Source organism: Pelodiscus sinensis, chromosome 10 (genome assembly GCF_052426305.1).
Source record: "Pelodiscus sinensis isolate ZL-2025 chromosome 10, ASM5242630v1, whole genome shotgun sequence".
In the NCBI taxonomy this organism is placed as follows: Eukaryota; Metazoa; Chordata; order Testudines; family Trionychidae; genus Pelodiscus; species Pelodiscus sinensis.
The window spans coordinates 52,688,831-52,708,135 of NC_143061.1; the positions used below are offsets into that span (position 1 = coordinate 52,688,831).

Below are 19,305 nucleotides of genomic sequence, written 5' to 3' on the forward strand. Positions count from 1 at the left end.
CTTCCCTACAGCTTCTTTCAATGATGCAGTGATAAGGTTTATGTAATCAAATTCTGATCTTGTTGGACCTTATGTAGACAGAATCTTCCACTCTTGAAACGCAGGCAGAATTTTCCGCATCATGTTATCTTCAAACATGTTCTGCATTTAACTGCTCTCACCCTGTTTTCAAAGGGCCAGTTCCCATTTACCTAAATTCAAATACAAGACAAATTACCACAATAAAAATATTAACATTCAAACTCACTCAAAACACTGTGTTGCCATATAAAACCCTTCTGGCAACTGTAATTATTCCGGAGTCCCTGTACTAATTTAAAGGGGTGTTGTGTATGTGAATGCACAAGCAAAATATAGGCACAGACAACCCAGATAGCTTGCGTTCTGTCCCGCGTGTACTTGGGAGGGGTTATCCATCTAAACTGAGGTACGTTGCAGAGAGAGTGATGGTGAGAACCCTTCCTGCTTGATCAGAGCTTAGGAACATCAGATTACCGTACAGCAATAATCCATCTAGTTCTGGACCCTTTTCTGAACAGTGGCCAATGTCGCATGTGCCTCAGAGGAAAGATCTACAAATCTTTGTGGGGTAGTATTGCTCACTTACACGTGTTTCAAAGAGACTCCTTTCTGTCTTTGGCTAGTGAACGGTTCCTACTGTGAATCAGGAGACTACAAATCCCTTATAACTTTGTCCTTGTCACAATGAGAATTGCATTCTCATTGTGTCATTGTGGGCACTTTCTCTGTAGTGAAGGGGTTCAGCCAGGGCTTCATAGTTTTGATTCTTTTAAACATACTAATCCATTTGCCTTAGTAATATCCTGCTGCAATGAGTTTCACAGATAACCATGCAGTGTGAGAGAATGTATCCCCTTGGTCTTACACTTATGCCATTATTATTGGACTTTTTTGTGAAAGGAAGGAGACAGATGGAGAGAGTCCATACTGCCTGAACCTCCTTTTACTTACACTTAGACACCCTGTCCCACCTTTAAAATGAGTCCTTCCCTTAAGATTGTGCTTGTGTACTTAGTCGTGGGTTTCTTTTGCCTTGCAGCTAGCTCTCCTGACAGAGTTGTCTCAGACTCGTGGTGGTGAAAAACATGGGCTCCTCAACGTCGCACAGGGTGACCCTGCGCTAAACAGCGTCTTCCAGAACAAGAATTTCCAGCTGCATCTCACTCCCCCTCCACTCCTGGATGAGTAATCCTCCCCTCGCAGACCATGCACTCAGTCCTTCCATGATGACACAAGAACATTCTGGGAAGTCTCCTCCTGTCGAGCCGAGAGGGTGAGTTTATTGGCGCAAGGGCCTGCCCTACTAGGCTGGATTTGCTGCCCGTTGCCATCGTGTCCTTCCCAGAATCCTTTGTGACATATTTTGTCAAATGGGCTTGCTGCACTTGTAACCCTGTGGAGTGTGTAGTAGAGTCTCTGCTGGCTTATTTTCCGCTGATTGTGATAACCACACCGAAGAAACATCACAGCGGTTGTTGTCAGGGTTCTTGTCCAGTGGGGTGCACTGAAAGCTCTAAACTCCGCTGTCAACGTCTCTCAAGCCAGCCGCAGGAAGTTGAGGCAACTGTACTAACCCCAGGGCGACTCTCTGTAGCCGTAGCTTATCCAAATAATTGGAACCTACAGTATGTTCATTTTTATCCCTTAGACAGATTGACTAAGGGAATACAGAGCATGTCACACATCCAAACTCAGCATGTCTGACTGCCTCCTCAGCAGCACGTGGGAAATAGCCAATGGATTGGAGTTTACGTTCAGTATCTGTGCAAATAAACCCCTACCCCTCAGGATCTCCTGGGTCGTAAGCAATGGGTGGTATGACTGTGAAACACAATCAGCCCTTCCAAGGAGCTGACAGTGCAAAAGAGCATGTACTTGTGAGGCCGCAAACTTGTGTGCAACGTTTCTGTGCAGCTCCAGTCTCCAATAAAAATGCCCTGCTTTGAAACCCTACAGTCCTGGTAAATGTCTGTGAGAGCTGGGGGAGGGTTACTGGGATAGATGCAGTTCCTCTTCTCCTAAGTGCTATTCACCAAGAATTGTGGTAGCAAGAGAAATGTGGCAATTTGAGCCAATGGGTTCTGCAAACATCTGGCTGTGTCCAGCTGGATGGAAGGAAACGTGAAGTAAATGCAAGTGGCCATTATGGCGGGGGTTCCTGAGGCAATGGTCTGTGTTCAATCCCCTCCCCTTTCTTACTCGCAGTGGCCTGGGCGTGAGGTAGGCCAAAAAAGGATGGCATCTGACGTCAGTGTCTTCTTCCTTTCCCACATAAGGGTTAGAATGACAGTGGGGCAGCCCCTTCTCCCGAGTCCCGTGTGAAAGAGGCTTGTGGAGTTGATGAGTTACCAGTGTTGAGGACTGACACTTACTTGTCCACCAGTCACGTAATTCTCAGCACTGAAGTCCTCTCCTGGAGGGTGCGCGCTAGAAGCAAGCGGTCAGTTCCTGCCCCTTGCATCTCTCTCTGTTAAGGCTGCCATCTCCATGTGTAGGCAGGGGCGCCTTTGCTTTTGCTAACCCTGTCTTAATTTTTAATGTCTCCCTCGGTTTGTTGAACTTTGCAATATTTTCAGGATCCCAGCAAATGTTGGATTCGACCTGGAATTCCTAGCCAGGAGCCAGACCCTCCGACAGCAGGGGCTCTGGCCTGCCCAGAAATAGGGGGTGCAGTGGCAGCCAATTGTGCAAGTCCCCAGAGACATGGCTGGGGTTTGTGAGAGTCAGACTAGTTGCTGCAGGGCATAAATCCCCAGCTCCGTGTACGCAGGACACTGGCCAGGTAAGGTCAGGACCTGAGCTGGTACGTTGATAGAATTGTATTTACCAACCATCTCCCTGCCCCCGCTGAGGGACACAGGGACCCCACAGCGCCCATCTAAATGCCGCCACTTAAGCAACATGACAGACGACACAGAAAGAAGCCCCAGTCATGGCAGTGGCTGTTCGGCACCTGGAGAAGGAGCAGGAGGAGTGCAGAGGGCTGGGCCCAGTTGGGAAGTAGCACCCTCAGCCCGGCACATTCCAGCTCTCGGCCCCTGAGCTGGCAGGCAGGCACCTTCCAGCCAGAGCCTATGAAAGGTGCAGGCTCAGCTGTGCCCAGAGGGGAGGTCCTGGGGCTGAGATCCAGCCCCACCCCCGGGCCGGAGTGAGGGACAGTGCGTTAGGCAGGGGGTGATTGGAAATGCAGCCGCTCCAAAGGTGCCAATGAATGGCAGAGAAACTGGCAAGCACCCTGGGGCCTGGATTATTTCAGAACAAAGCAAAAATGCTGCTAACACGTCTGTGAGTCGGCTGAGGGAGGTGGTAGTGACCCGCCCTGCAGCTAGCTCTGGCTGTCTGCGTTGTCCACAAGCACCGATGCCTCCGGCTTCCAGTCAGGGAGCTCTTCTGCTCCTAATTCCCTCAAAATGGGCCATCGAGATTGGCTCATGGCACCATAAATAGCTTTGTCCAGTTAGGTCCCCTGATAGAAATGTCTCTGCCTGGAATCAGCAGTTCCCAATGAGGGGTCAGATTTCAGCCGGCTCCCAAGGACACTGGGGGAGCTGCCTGAGGATGCGACTGGGGGTGGTTGGGGTGGGAAAATTTCCATTGAGATTCTTCCTGCATGCAAATAGCCAAGCCTGATCTCCAGCGGGAAGATGGACAAACCCAGCCTGTTCCGGGCAGCTGAACTGTGGGAAGCTTGTGCACGAGAACACGAGCCACGAGTCGCCCGTTGGATGGCGCTGTCACATGTGCATTGAGTGCTGGGTCGGGCTTTCCTCGGGCAGCCTGGCTGAGACAGCTGGGCCTGGCAAGGGAGCAGAGTAGCCCGGCCTGACATCCCAAGCCAAGGATGAAAATCCCTGTGGCAAGAGCTGAATTCCTGGCTGCCCTAGAAGCAGCTCGGCACAACTGGGGCAGTGCGCCGGTGGGGTCTCCGAGCAGTGCGGCTGACAGGGAAGAGCCGTGCTGGGAATTGTGCGGGCCCAGGCTGCCGGCCTGAAGGCGAGCTAAGGGGTGACCTTGTCCTGGGCGCAGAGGGCGGCATTTGATCCACCGAATCGGAGCGAGCTGGAAATGGCTTGTGGCTTTTCTCGGCTGCAGTGAATCGGAGGGCAGAGGGAAGGCAGCGCTGCTAACACGGTAATGAGGCCTGTCCTTTCCTGCCTCAGGCTAAATAATAAATGGCCTGCTAATTGTCAGGCAGGGAGGGCAGGGCTGTGTGCGAACGCTTCTTCTGAGCCCCTGGCAGCTCAGCAGCAATCCACTATTTGTGGATTAGAGGACGCACAGGCCCGTGTCCCTGTGTTCATGGGCTAGCCCCGGGGATCTGGATGGAGCTGTTTCAAAGATGTTTCTGTTCAACTCATTTGAATGTCTTCAGTCCACACCACCTCTTGTCAGGGGCTGCTCCCTGTGTGGGGAGGGGCCTTTGGTAACTCGCATTCCTACGCTTCCAGCTCCCCAGAACTCCCCGTGACCTCCCATCTGACGAGCAGGCACCAGCTGCCTCTTGGCAGAAAATGATCAGTTCCTGCAGGAAGGCCACGTGATCTAGGATTAGCCGCAGGGGCCAGGCGAGCTGGGTTCTGTTCCTAGCTCTGTCACTGACCAGTGAGGTGCCAAAAGACATCCCTTCCCTGTGCCTCGCTTTTCCCCCTTGTCCTGTCCGTTCAGACTGAGTTTGGGGCAGAGACTGTCCCCCTCCCCCCGTCTCGGCGCTGCCCATAGTAAGGCTGGGGGCGGTTTGCCAAAGAGGTGTGTTACGAGAGGCCTCCTACCTCGCATGCATCTGGGGTCTGCAGCCTCCCCCGGCCCGGCAGCTGGCCTGGGCGTAACGTGCTCCACAAGGCAGAGCAGTGGTCCCAGCACCCAATGCCAGAATAGTGCCACCCTCCTCTGCCCCTTCCCTGTGCATGTATGGAACAGCCGCGCAGTGCTGGCCGGGCCTGCGTGTAAACCTGCTAGACTGACGTGCTGTCAAGCTGGCGCTGCAGCGGTTCCAGGGAAGCCAGGTCCTGACTGAGTCTCACACCCCGGCTGTGAGCAGCCCGGGGGAGCGAGGAGCAGCAGAAGTCATGCGAAGCGCGAGCACCTTCTCTGCCCCCTCAGCGTGAGTCTTGAGAAATGGGCCAAGGGGCAGACTGGCCCTGCAGGCGCCAAGCCAACTCCAGGGGGTCCTGAACTGGGGGCTCTTCACCTGCATTGTCCAACCGTTTGGCCTTCAACGTGATGGGCACAGGATCTGTGTGCGCCTTGGCAGGGTGCCAGGGTGGCCCGCCTGGTTCTTGGGGTGGAGTGGGGTGGGGATGATTGTGCTTGGCCACAGTGCTCCTGCCTGACCTGTCCTGCTGCCCTTGGCACATGCGTAAGGGAAGGGTTTCGTTCCAGGTAAATGGTACCCAGAGCTGTGCCGTCTGTGTACACCACCACCCCTGAAAGCCCCAACTGTGTGTGCCTGGCTGTGCCCACAGGACTGTGCCATTAGGCACCAGCCCATGCACGGAGGAGGCCATTTTTGTAGGCAACTGCTTTACAAAAAATGGAATCTTCCTCAGTGCATGAGCTTGCGGGCAGCGTGGCTACAAGGGCAGCCCCTGCACGCAAGTGTAGAAGTGCATCTCTCGTCACATGCGTCTTTTAACCCGGCCCTCCAGTTGGGTGCTGCCCCCGGGAGGCTCAGTACGAGGAGCTAACAGATGCTGTTATGGAGTTGTTCCACCCCACAAACTTAGATGTGCTATTTCTAAAATAGGGTTGACCCCAGTATACTCCTAGCTGTGAGTCTAATTGTCTTCAGGGGGCGGCCGTGTTGGTCTGTAACTGTGGGTCTGATTGTGTTGGGGGGGGGAAGAGGGCGTGTTGCTCTGTAACCGTGGGTCTGATTGTCTCCGGGGGGGAGGGGAGCGTGTTGCTCTGTAACTGCGGGTCTGATTGTCTCCGGGGGGGGGGGGGGGGGGGTGTTGGTCGGGGGGGGGGGGGGGATGTTGGTCTGTAACTGTGGGTCTGATTGTCTCCGGGGGGGGGGGGTGTTGGTGTTGTCTCCGGGGGGGGGGGGGGGGGGGGCGCGTTGGTCTGTAACTGTGGGTCTGATTGTCTCCGGGGGGGGGGGGGGGTGTTGGTCTGTAACTGTGGGTCTGATTGTCTCGGGTGGGGGGGGGGGGCGCGTTGGTCTGTAACTGTGGGTCTGATTGTCTCCGGGGGGGGGGGGGGGGTCTGTAACTGTGGGTCTGATTGTCTCGGGTGGGGGGGGGCGCGTTGGTCTGTAACTGTGGGTCTGATTGTCTCCGGGGCGGGGGGGGGAGGGGCGTGTTGGTCTGTAACTGTGGGTCTGATTGTCTCCGGGGCGGGGGAGGGGGGGGGGGGGGGGCGCGTTGGTCTGTAACTGTGGGTCTGATTGTTTTTGGTTTAATGCTAACATCATTCAAGCGTTGCTGAAGGGACTGAATTTCTGGGTCTCTTCTTCTGGGTGCCCAAAGTGCAGGTCACTATAGATGCAATTACCTTGTGCCACAGTGCAGTGCATCACTGCTCACAGCTGTTTTCCTGAAATGGGGGGGGGGGTTCAGATGTGTCATTCGTGGTGCCAGCTCATGCCAAAGCACCACGTCTTACCTGCCCACTGAGAACTACCTGGCTGGAAGCGGGCTGGGTCAGCTGATTGCTAGTCTGGTTACGGTGCTCGAATTGTCAGGCCATACTTGCAAAGTGCTGCAATCTCACTTGTGATGGCTGCCGCCCTTATGGAAAAGTGCTACTGGAACCGTTGTAGTGTCACATTCTGTACCCGTGTGAGCGGAGGTGTGAAAAGCTGATCACCCAGGAGCTTTTGTGGCCTTCCCCACTGGAATGGTCCATCCACACCAGGTGGCTGCGTGTGGCATGTTAACGAAGGCAAGAGCTGTTTTGGTCCTGCTGTCTCCCCACCATGCTGCATCACGCAAGTGGAGTCATCAGGGGAGGCCTCAGCTGACCATACAGCACAGGGTGGAGAGGAATTAAAAACCACAACCAAAAGGAACACACGGTCTTGTTGCTGATTGGGCACAGGAGGCCAAGGCACAAGCAAGAGATGCTACTCCTTAGCTAGGGTGGTGCTACAAGATATTTAGGCTATGTCTACACTAGCAGGTTCTTGCACAAGAGCATCTTGCGCAAGGGTTCTTGTGCAAGAACACAGCCACACTGCTATGTGCTTTTGCGCAAGAGCATCCATGGCAGAGTGGACGCTCTCTTGTGCAAGAAAGCTCTGAGGGCCATTTTAGCCATAGGGGTTTCTTGTGTAAGGAACCCCTGCCGTGCGTCCACACTGCCCACTTGCGCAAGAGAGCTTACATTTGTTAGAAAAGAGTGTAGCTCTTGGGCAAGAAGCCCTCTCTTACCAGGCCGTACTGTAAATCTTCTTGTGCAAGAATCAGGGCTGGATTAAGGCATGGGCTAGGCAGGGAGCTGCCCGGGGCCCCAACCTATGGGGGGTGCCTGATGGCAGCTGTCAGGGGTGCACAGCGCCCCTTATAGTTGCCATCAGGCGCCACATGCCCGGCTCCCAGATCACGGGCTGCAGCAGCTCCCAGCGGCCATCCTTAGTGGGGGCCGCGTTAACCCCTGCAGCGCCAGCCAGCCAGCCAGCCCTTCTCCCCGCGGCCACGGGGCCCTGCACAGCCAGGCTCTGCCTGCCCCAGGCGGCCCTGGGCTGCACACCAGTGGCAGTAGCTGAGCTGAGCCGGGCCAGGCATGTGCGTCCTGCCACCGCCAGCTCCGCGCACCCTCCCCCTCGCGCTGGCGCTGGGCCACGCATGCGCCCTCCTCCAATCTGGGGTGCAATTAAACTGTCTGCCCGGGGCGCCGGAATGGCTCGGTCCGGCCCTGGCAAGAATGGGGAGGCAGTGTGGATGCTCTGCGGAAGAATGGCCGTTCTTGTGCAAGAACCCGCCAGTATAGACATTGGGTTCAGCTACACTCCAGTGAAATGCGCCTGGCCAGCCCATACGTTGCAGGATCCCGAAGTCTCACCGGCTGAGCCCCAAGCCTTACACTGCAATTTTGCAGTTCCAGGTGCATGCGCATTACCCTAAGCAGACCCATCATGTGCTCTGCTCAGCTCGCCGGGACCCAAAGGCCCGGCTGAGTGATGTGTCCACCCCAATCTCATGCTGCTTCTGCTGATGGATCATTCACAGCAGTGAGGACAGGCCTGGCCCCCTCATAGACAACACCAATCACTGTGCTCCAGTGCATCTGGTTTCAGAACCAGGTGGTGAAGGAATCTTGGGGTGGAGAGGGGCAGTAACATCAGTTTGGAGAAAGAGGGAAGCAAAAAGTTATTGGACAGGATTTGCAATGTGGCCTACTCGGGTCATTGTAAATGACCGCTTCCTCACACTTTGCAGAAACAATTTTCTTTGTCTTTGGTCTCCAGCTGGGGTCAGAGGCCAGTTGTTGCAGCAGTGAGCACAGCTGCAAGGAGGCTGATGTGTTAAGATCTAAACCACAAGGCACTGCTGGCTGAAATCTGACAATTGTCTTGCAATTGCTTGCAATGAAATCTGGCAGTCTGGCGTTGTCTTGACCCAGATGAGGTACAGCTTAGTTGATCCTTTTGTGGGAGCCCTCCACTCCACTTGCATGTCTTTAAGCAGAGGTGGCAGCAGCAGGTGGAAAATGCAGCGATCAGGGAGCCAGTGTCTAGGGCACGAATAGATCCTAATGCACTCTGCTTCCCCCCAGCACCGAATCAAACAGGCTCACAACCAGGTGAGAATGATTAGAAGCCAGGTGCCAAGAGATATGAAAGCTCTGCCAGCTGAAGCCTGATCCCCAATGCCTGTATCCCATTGCGCTACCAGAGGGACACCGAGCCGCCAGGGAGCCAAGCGTCAGCCCCACGGCCCAACGGTCTGACTGAGATGCTGGGTTTTGAAGATTATTTTAACTACAGTGTAGGTCATGTGGTAGTTACACTGAAGCTGCGCTGCACAGCTGTCCTCGACTGTGTCTGCAAGACCAGATAAGAAGCACCCAGGAACACACAACTAGCAGAGGAAAAAATTCTTAGCAAGTCATTTAGCTTCATTTCATTCTAAACTTTTCCTTGGGTCTAAAAGCAAGGTGGATGGAATAATATTTACTCTTTGGCACTAAATATACCTTTTAAGCTGCATGCTGCAGAGCCATCTCAAAGCAATCTGTTCCTTTTGATCCTCCTTGCTGGCTGATGACTGTATATTGCATCTTTCCTGCCAGTCCTAAATAGCTGACTGGCAAAACAGACTGAAGTAGAAAGCAGTCTGCAAGTCACAAACTCCTCTCCACTCATTTACTGCACTCATCGCTTTTATGTCCTGAAGGGACCATATGATTGTCTAGTCTGACTGCTTGCACAACACAGGCCATGGAATGCCACCATGTAATTCCTCCTCCAAACCAATAACTTACTTGGTTTATTGCATATAATTTGAAGAGAGACCCAGTCTTAATATAAAAACAGGAATGCAGAATCCATCATATTGCTATATAAATTATTCCACTAGTTAATTACACTCATTGTCTAGCTTCAACTTCCAACCATGGGTCCTTGTTATGCCCTGTTCTGCTACATTAAAAAAATTTGTTAGAAATATTTTCCCCATGCAGGAATTTACAGACCATGATCAAGTTACCCTAACCCTCTCTTGGATAGACTGAGCTTCTTTTCTCTCTCACTCTATGGGTATATTTCCAGATCACAAATTGTCCTGTAGCTCTTTTCTGAATCCTTTTCCATTTGTCAACATCCTTTTGAGAGCATGGACACCAGTAATTATCGGTCTTATTTAAATTCAAGTCAGAAAGTGTGTGGTTTAAACATTCAGGCAGTGTTTGTGAGCAAAGCTCCAGTTGTGGAAATTACTTAAGCATGTGACTTCAACACAGCTACTTCTGTCCAGAAAGCTGGACATCTTGCTGAACTGGAGCCAGAGTAACTGGTACTTTAGTGACAAACTGAAACACTTCACTCTAATATGTAGAACACAGAGTTACTTAAGACAAGCTATGCTTCAATTGTTTAGTATTTTATTAGAGGAAATACATACACCTGAAACAGGACACTCCTCAGTCATTCAAATTAGAATGTAGAACTTTGATATCAGAAAGGTAGATTTTTTCAGACTACCTACATCTGTGCTTGTGGGAAAAAAAACAAATCACATTTATCTGAGTATTTTTCTGAAGTAGCATACACAAAGCGACCTGTTCAGAGAGTGGTTCAAGAACTGAACATAAATTTGAGAAATGTATTATAGAATTGTCTGTTAAAACATTTGCCCAAATCTTGCCCTTCCCTGTCCCCAAGTACTCCACTAAAATGCATGGGGTTCTATAAGATGTAACAAGGCCTTTGTGCTTAATACTTTTATACAGATCATGGTAAGAGACAAACACGGTAATTGCTAATAGCTTAGAAAGAAAAGTATCCCGACACGATGATATGGAATCTGTGTCACCAGAGGATATTAAGTTAATCTCAGTCAAGACTACCCAACTAATTTTCACTAGTCACTACTCTAGCCCTGTGACCGCAGGGGTGGTTGCGTAATTCTAAGGAGAGGTCTACTCCTTCTGCTTACTGCGCACTCAGTTGGCCCTTTCCAATATTCTGTTCCTACACCGAAATACAATTTGTAATTATTTCCAGTGTTCTCTCCAGCAGGGCCCTCTGACAGTGTTAGATCCCTGAAAGTACATTTATCAACGGGAGGAACCTCTCCAGTGGGCTGTGTCAGCCAGGCAGGCCACAAGATGACAGGTTTTCAGATTTAGTCTCAAATGACATCTGAAGGCTTATATACAAATACAATAGCATTAATTAATGTTTTCTTCTACCTCTGAAGCTCATGACAATGCTTAAGACAGAACACTGCCAAGGTAAAAACCCTGGTTACCCAGGAAACATAAAGCCCACATTTAAAAAAAAAAAAGAAACTCAATTTAAATAGCTTTTCCTACAATCTTCCGTTAAATGTCAACCAAACTTCATGTTTCTTGACATGCCTGGTAATACTGTATTTGCTCATTCACATGGGCCAGATTCCTCATCTATTTATAACAAGGACTGCACTGTTTATATACTTCATCAAAACTATAAAACCTATTATTTCTCCTCTGTTGGTTTTTAGTCAAAAAGTACAGTATGACTTTATATAACAATTCATGTTAAATTCCTACCACACACACACACTGTAGTCTAAATATTTTCTAAAAGTGTCAATTACGAAGTGTATAAAAATTAGCAATAAGTCAGGATACAATGGTAAAGATATTTCCATTCTACAGCATAGAATAAGAGATTTAGTATTGATAACTAAAACTGTATTTTCTATATCCTTAGTCTCACCCATAATTTTGAAAGGTAAATAGCAAACAAAAGAATTACAAACAAGGCCAGGTTTACAATCAGAAGCGGAACTGTTATTACAACTGTCCCTAACCAGTTCAGTCATACAAAAGTTTTCAAATACATTTAGAGGTTGTCAAGAGATTGGAGCATAAAGTCAGAGAAATGTTTCTTATTTTAGCATCTTGCTTAGGGAAGAGTCCTTTAAAATCCATCAATGTCCAGCTCTTGTTAGACAGTACCTCTTGATTCTCCAGCTAAAATACACGCATACAAATTAAGTGGTCACATTTATTTCTTAATAGCACAACTATTGGTAACCGTAACTCCGTATTGTTTAACAACTCAGGGCAGACACATGTACATTGGGCCTTTAAAGTCTTAGGTAAGGTTTGATAATCCTTGTTTATCAACTTAAACTGGAGGAAATGGCAAAAATACACTTAAGTCAAATTAGAAAGAAAGGCTTGAGGAAAAGTATGAGACCAATGAGCCATTTTCTGTCCTGCAGTTCTCCTCCCCAATCTGTTGCCTTAACGACCGACACATTCAAATCTGGTCTTGGCACTGGCAATAGTTTGAACCAAAATTAAACGAAACGCTAATCAAAGCAAGGATGATGCAGATATTCAGACAGAGGCACAACTGACCTGACTGTTCATCTGTCCCTCTCCCCTTTTGATGCAGAACATTCATGTTACTTTGGACCCTTCTCTCTCCCTTAGAGCTGTCACTTCACAGCTCAGCCTGGCGGGGCCTGAGTTGTACAACCAAAATCTCCAAATAAATAAAATAAAAACAAACAAAAACTAGTGCTTTTTTTTATGTCAAGAGAAAGACAGGGCTGGCTCTGGCTAAATGATGTATTGGCAGCAAAAAAAAAAACTCCACTGCTGAGGGAATTGAATTTAGGACCTGTCCTGATCATGAGAGATGGCCAGCAGCCTGGGAGCTAAGGGGTTAACTATACCTAAGCCAGGTAGAGTCGGCCAATAGGAATGTACATAGGAATTTCAAACTGGGACAAAGGAATTTCTGGTTTTTCCTTCTTTTGTCTCTGGGCAGTTTCTGTCCAGCTACTGAGGGGGGCAGACATGTCTCCTTCTCCAAGACTCTTCACTATCTGTAAGTAGGGTAACGTTTAGATAAATCCGTTAGGTGTTATGGTTTGGGAATGGGAATCTGATGTTTATGCATTTAGAAATGGGGTTTTCCTCTCTTTTGCAACTAAGCTCTTGGCCCATGGTGGGGTTTACCCCATGAGTATGTTAATTTGTGACTTCTCCATCTACTCATTATGCTTGCAACAAGAATATCGTGGTGATGATAAAAGTTCTTTCTCTTTTCTTTTTATTAACCTGGTATTGGTTAATTTTTGTGTCATGGTTTTTACTTTTGGGACTGAGATTTCCCAAGTGATCTTTCCCTGGTTTCTTTATCATTACTTGGGTGATGACAGTGAATTTTTTTATCCCCAAAATTTAGGTGTTTAAGATTTTGGGGGGAAGCTTTATACCAAAGTCTGGAAAGATTGGGGTACTTTTGTGGGTCCCCACTTCTGCATGTATCATGCCAGAGTGGGGGAAAAGCCTTGACAGGACCCATGATCAGTCCCTGGTTGTTGAGTTAGCAGGAGCTCTGCTACTGTGGATGCATTATGCATAGCCTGGAGAAGGGTAGGAGGCACTTTGCAATGCTCTCTCGCCACTCAAAGAGGGGGGCTGAGGAGGTCTGAAAGGAGCCACATCTGTGCTCAAAAAGGGGTGTACTACTAGGGGAGCCCTTGGCTGGGAGAGAAAGGGAGCACACCAGATTTTCAAACTGGGCGTAGGTGTATGTGTTTGTGCGACAGGAGGAGAGAATAAAGACTACTCGGCTTTCCTGCTTGTCTGGCCAACTGCATAGCCTTCTCCATGCTGCTTTGTAATACCCTGTGCTGGGAAAGTATATCATAAATGTCCCCATAAAACACAGGAGGGTGCAATTCCTGTTACAATTAATAGCAAAGGAAATGACCCAGACCTTAGTCTGGGCCCGCTTTGTCATAAACGCGGTATCGTTTTTTATCGTCACTTCTGCATAGAAGTGGGAGATCTGCTTAGTAAGGGAGCGCATTAAAATTAGAGTAAGTGTAAGTCTCATTACTGTTCTGCTGTAAAGAGGCTGAAAGTCTCAAGTGCACTGGAAAAAAGGACTTGTCAGAAAGAAACCAAATATAAATGCTACAAAAGCAATATTGGCTAGTGTACATAGGACTGATTCTGACTCGCCTGTCACACGGTAGTTTCTATAGTCTCAATCACTTCCAGTTCACACTGCGAGGGTGACAGAAGGGGGCATTCATCTGGCTCCCAACTACTATCAGGATTATAATCTTCTTCAGAACTTAGCTCCGCCCCCTCCTCGGTGTCCTCATCACACGACTCCATAAAGGGAACCCCAACAGCATTGATCCCAGAGTCCTCCGAGCTGGAGGGGGAAGAGCAGTGATCTGGTTTTGGTGTATTGCTCTCTTTTGAAATTAAGGCATTGCGAACAGCAAACTCGTCAGGCTTTATTCTATGGGGCACAGCAGGAGGCTGCCGCTGCACGTAGCACATCTTCCCGTTGATGCATTTCACACGGTAATTGTCGATAAAGAGGTCAGAGATTGTGCAGTACCGCGGGGAGTCAGGGGGTAGCGGCAGGTGGAAGACAGGTGCAAACTTCAAGAAGTGTTCCGTGAGTGAGACTGAAATCTGCATGGTGTTTGTGGAGTCCCTAGGCCTGATGGGTATTTCAGTGCTTGGAAGCTGCTCCACAGGAGTCATTGGCTGATAAACGTATTTACCTGTAGGGGAAATGAAAACAACTGTTAAAAACCGTAATTGCTACAAACATTATAGCACCCTATTGGTACTAGTTCAGCGATGAAGAACAAAAATACCATTGAATCAGTGTGTCACCAAACTGATTTAAAAAACTAAAGGAAGTTGTCAGAAAACTACGATAAAAATATTTCACATTGATCATGGCCTTTAAACAGTGATCTGATCTAACAGATATTTCCTTGGTTAACTGAAGCATTGTAACATATTAATTAGTCTGCTTTTGTGTCAGAGTGGATTTTGTGAGTGTGTTTGCATCTTCCTTCTCCAGCCTCAAAACAGTGCCTCTGTGTAGTGAGCAGATGGAATTTTAAGGCAGAAAATAAGGGAACCTCATAGTTCTAGGAGTGACTATGGCATTTTTGATTGGCTGGCTCTGTAATAAGAAAATAGGATTATGTTGGCGATATAGAGCAGTGTTTCTCAACCAGTGGTACGAATACCTTTAGGGGTACTCGAGAGAAGTCTGGAGGGTACATCAAGACAAATGAAATTTAAGTCTTACAGAATTTTTTATTATTTTTGTACTTTTTAAACCCAAAAATGTCATTGCCTGCCCGGATACAATAAAGTTGTTTAAACAAATGTGTTGCAATGGTAGAAAAAAAAATTGTCCAAAAACTGTAGGTACTGGGGGTGCTTATAATTTATTTTTTAAAGGGGTACTTTCTAAAAAAAAGCTGAGAACCCTGATATAGAGGACTCCAATGCTGAACTGAACAGGGAGCTTGTAAAGCTATGCTAAAGAAATAGAGAGAGAGCGCTAAAACTCAGTACTGTACTTTGTTATGAAAGACAAATCTGAGACTACTTGAAAGGATCATAAAATGCTGCATTTAGTTTACATAATAACCTTCTAAAAGATTTCAATCTTACTGTGATTTTCCCAAACAATAAAGCTTAGTTACAAAACCATGACAGATAAGGGGGGGGGGGGGTATCTAAGAAGAAAAAAATTCAGATTTAAATTTCTAATGCCAGAGCTGTAAGCAGGTATAAAACAACTCTCCCCCCCCCCCCATTTTTTTCATACAATAGAATCTTTTGGGTAGCCCAGCGCTTTAAAACCTAGATAAGCAGGAGTGAAACAGTTGTGTTGGCCAGGAATGAGCTACCAAGCATGGGGGGAGTAAGCTGCATGAGTAGCCCTCCTTCACCTCAATGGGCAGCACTGGGTCTCCACCTACAGCCCATAGTTCGGGGGGGGAGGCTAACAGACATTGCACGGGCAGGCAGGCAGGAAACGATGCGACAGCTGCCACAAGCATCCCAGATTTGTTCCTCGTTGCTCCTTCTCACAGAAGAGATTTGCCCCGCTCAGATTTCCAGCACTTGTGCACAAAGCTGTACCCCCAATAGAAATCCCCTCTTGCAATCAGACGTATGAGGCCTCTAGGCAGTGGTATATGAGACCCTGGATGAGACCAGAGTTTCCTACTCACTAACTCTAGGAGCTTGTAGGTGTTCCAGTCCAGTGCCCCATTGCTCTCTTGCTGATCCCTGCTTGGTTTTAGTGTGGGAAAGAGGGGGACCTCCCTTGCTGTCTGTGCTCAAGAAAGGTGGTTTCTTCCCACTCCACCAACCCAAATCCAGGGCACTCAACATTCCTGCCGGCATTTTAGGGACAGCCAAATTGTGACAAACAAGCACTTCCACATTTGCCCCAGAGCCCACTGCCAAGGATAGTGAATGAAAACACAATACATTTTTTAGACGAGCTCACAAGAGCTTAGCCTGAAGAAAGAAACAAGTTTGACTCTCAAATTTCTACATTGTTTTGGCTTAGAAGAGATAACGGACCCACTTGGGGGAAAGTGAGGTTTCAAAAGTGTTTACAATATTCAGCCACTGATATTTCTCAGTCAAAATGACCATCAAACTTTTAGTTTACCTGAAACCAGATTTAGGGTTAACAAAAGTTTTCAAGTGTGTGTTTGATAGATTTTTTTTAATTGTGAAAGGCACAAAAATTTTCAAAACCATTTTTTGTATGGAAATTTTTTTTTCAAAACTTTAAAAAAAAAGTTTCATTTGAAAATTAAAATTTACACACAGTAGGTTTTTTGTTTTTCTAAAACCAGCCACACCACAAAACCAGGAACAAAAGGTGCATTTTAAGGTTAACATTATACCAAAGAAAATTTTAAAAAATCTACCCAATTGTCTACCCCATTCATTGTAATTCTGCCCAACAATTCCCTTGTGCCAGCCGTGTCTGGCCAAATAAAAAGGTAGCGATGAAGTTTTCCAGTGCACATGCAAGCAAAATCAAGCTACTTTGTCCCGGTTATTTTTAGGTTTTCCCCCTCACAGAACAAGGGCAGGGACTGCCCTTCACTGAGTTTTCTCTGAACACCTGGCTGGACGTTTTAACACTGAGCAGGTTGAACTGATGGGAATATCGACTCTGTGATGACCCCTGGAGAATTCAGGGTAGGGTCTCTCTAAGCTCTCGCCCTTCTGGCCACTGACCCTGAATCCTACCTCAGCAATGCTGTTAGATTAGCAGAAAGGCAACTTATGAGCACAATATGCCAAGTGTATTATGTCCCCCTTTAAACCATGGCCCACGTTTCCCTACGCCTGCCATCCCAAGGCCCCCAGAAAGTGCCCCAACATGGTCACTGGCTTCTGCTGAACACGGGGAAGAGCTGCTGACAAATGCCCCTGGGGGCTGGCCATTGCTGACCATGCAGTTTAACCTGTCCAGTGACACTGTAAGAACATGAGAACGGCCATACTGGGTCAGACCAAAGGTCCATCCAGCCCAGTACCCTGTCTGCTGACCGTGGCCAATGCCAGGTGTCCCAGAGGGAGTGAATTGAACAGGTAATGATCAAGCGATCTCTCTCTTGCCATCATAAGAACGGCCATACTGGGTCAGACCAAAGGTCCATCTAGCCCAGTAGCCTGTCTGTCGACAGTGGCCACCACCAGGTGCCCCAGAGAGAGTGGACTGAAGACAACGATCAAGCGATTTGTCTCCTGCCATCCTTCTCCAGCCTCTGACAAACAGAGGCCAAGGACACCATTTCTATCCCCTGGCTAATAGCCTTTTATGGACCTAACCTCCATGAAATTATCTAGCTTCTCTTTAAACTCTATTATAGTCCTAGCCTTCACAGCCTCCTCTGGCAAGGAGTTCCACAGGTTGACTACGTGCTGTGTGAAGAACTTTCTTTTATTAGTTTTAAACCTGCTACCCATTAATTTCATTTGGTGTCCTCTAGTTCTTCTATTATGGGAACTAATAAATAACTTTTCTTTATTCACTCTCTCCACACCACTCATGATTTTATAGACCTCTATCACTTTGCCACCTCACTTTTAACCCTTTCTCCAGAACAATTATAATTAAGTTTAATAGGATTGGTCCTAGGACTGACCCTTGGAGAACACCACTAGTTACCCCTCTCCATTCTGAAAATGTACCATTTATTCCTACCCTTTGTTTCCTGTCTTTTAACCAGTTCCCAGTCCATGAAAGGATCTTCCTCCTTATCCCATGACAATTTATGTAGGAGCCTTTGGTGAGGGACCTTGTCAAACGCTTTCTGGAAATCTAAGTACACTATATCTACTGGATCACCCTTGTCCACATGTTTGTTGACCCCTTCAAAGAACTCAAAAAGATTAGTAAGACATGATTTCCCTTTACAGAAACCATCTTGACTTTTGCCCAACAAATATTGTTGTTCTATGTGTCTGACACTTTTATTCTTTACTATAGTTTCAACTAATTTGCCCAGTACTGACATTAGACTTACTGGTAATTGCCGGGATCACCTCTAGAGCCCTTTTTAAATATTGGCGTTACATTAGCTATGTGCCATGTCCTGAGCGGAGAGCAGTGGGGCTGCTGCTGAAAATGTCATAGGCCCTGGGGGTGCCAGCAGCAGCTACAAGGCTCATCTTTATTCTCTCCCGAGGAGCCTCCTCAGCTCCCTTTCTGGTACCTTAGCACTGTGCAAAGCACCGTGTACAATGAACACCAATGTCCCACGATGCTGCTGATTTCATACCATTCACAGGGCACCAAACCATTGGTTTTCCACTTCGTTAGCTAGCATCACACGCAGCTTTGGTGTTGGTAACTCGCCTACCTACTGCCCCTTCGGTACTGCCATTTCTCTGCTCGAGTACATCACAGTTTAACCATGAGCTTGTCTGACCATTTGGTGTATCTTTGGCTTGCTTAAAGTTTACATTGTGATTTGTTGTGGACTGAGGGCCGGACCCTACTAGCAGGACTCTCGCTTCCATCCCTTGATGCCTTGGTCTCTGATTATGCTTCCTCTACGTGTTAATGAGGGGCAGGACTGACCTAGGGGAAAAGGGCTTAAAAGCCAGATTTGTGGTGACCAAGGGGCAGCAAACAGAATTTATAGGAGGAAGAAAAAATAAAATCGCCAATGCTGCTGCTGGCTCCTACACCTGTCTCAAGTCACATGGGTACTTCTATGTGGGTCCTGGTGTGGGTTTGCAGAGACTGTGGCCTGATTCTCTATCATAGAAAGCCAGCTGGCTGGGGAGACCATCCTGTGAGAGAGGGAGGTGCCTACCGGTCCCCTCAGGAAGCAGATGGGAGAGCTGGAGGAGGTGGCTGGGCTGGGAAACCTGCATGCACACAAGGACTTCAGTACAAATGTGTATATGGAGAACTGCAAGACCAAGGAAGCAATATGTCTGGAGAGGGCTGCAGTGGCACCAAGGGGGAAGAGGAAACAGCCCCTTCAGAAAGAGGAAGCTGGCTGCAGGTGTCTTTCGGCACCAGCCAATGCTCCAGGTGTGCTCCCAACCGATCATCCATAAAGAACCGGTGTGCTGCCCCGATGAGGGAGCTCCTTCAACGGTGGAGGAAGAGCACCACATATTCCTATCATTCAAAAAATTCATAGTGATTTGGAGAATGGCATAAAGACTCTACTTAAAAAGTTCGTGGATGATGCCACGCTGAGAGGGATGCAAGTGTGGGACAGAATTAGAATTGAAAATGACCTTGGCAAATTGGAGAAATGGTCTGAAATGAACAGGATGAAATTCGGTAAGGAACAA

The 19,305-nt window shown here is 48.1% G+C and overlaps 2 protein-coding genes across 4 annotated transcripts in view; one reads left to right on the forward strand and one right to left on the reverse strand.

Moving 5' to 3' along the window:
* Nucleotides 1-19,305, forward strand: part of VPS8 (VPS8 subunit of CORVET complex) — a 154,730-nt gene that overhangs the window by 128,262 nt on the left and 7,163 nt on the right. For 2 of the 3 annotated variants that reach the window (XM_075937359.2, XM_075937362.2), the window contains one exon: nucleotides 1,061-1,974. In XM_075937359.2, coding sequence (XP_075793474.1) covers nucleotides 1,061-1,210 — 150 coding nt within the window. In that variant the 3' untranslated portion in view covers nucleotides 1,211-1,974. Of the gene's footprint in view, nucleotides 1-1,060; nucleotides 1,975-19,305 lie in introns of those variants that run through there. The other variant, XR_012906179.2, reaches the window with a different exon arrangement.
* Nucleotides 10,041-19,305, reverse strand: part of C10H3orf70 (chromosome 10 C3orf70 homolog) — a 37,465-nt gene continuing 28,200 nt past the window's right edge. The window contains exon 2 of the mRNA XM_075937369.2: nucleotides 10,041-14,213. Within this exon, the coding sequence (XP_075793484.1) occupies nucleotides 13,657-14,213 (557 nt within the window). The 3' untranslated portion in view covers nucleotides 10,041-13,656. The remainder of the gene's footprint in view (nucleotides 14,214-19,305) is intronic.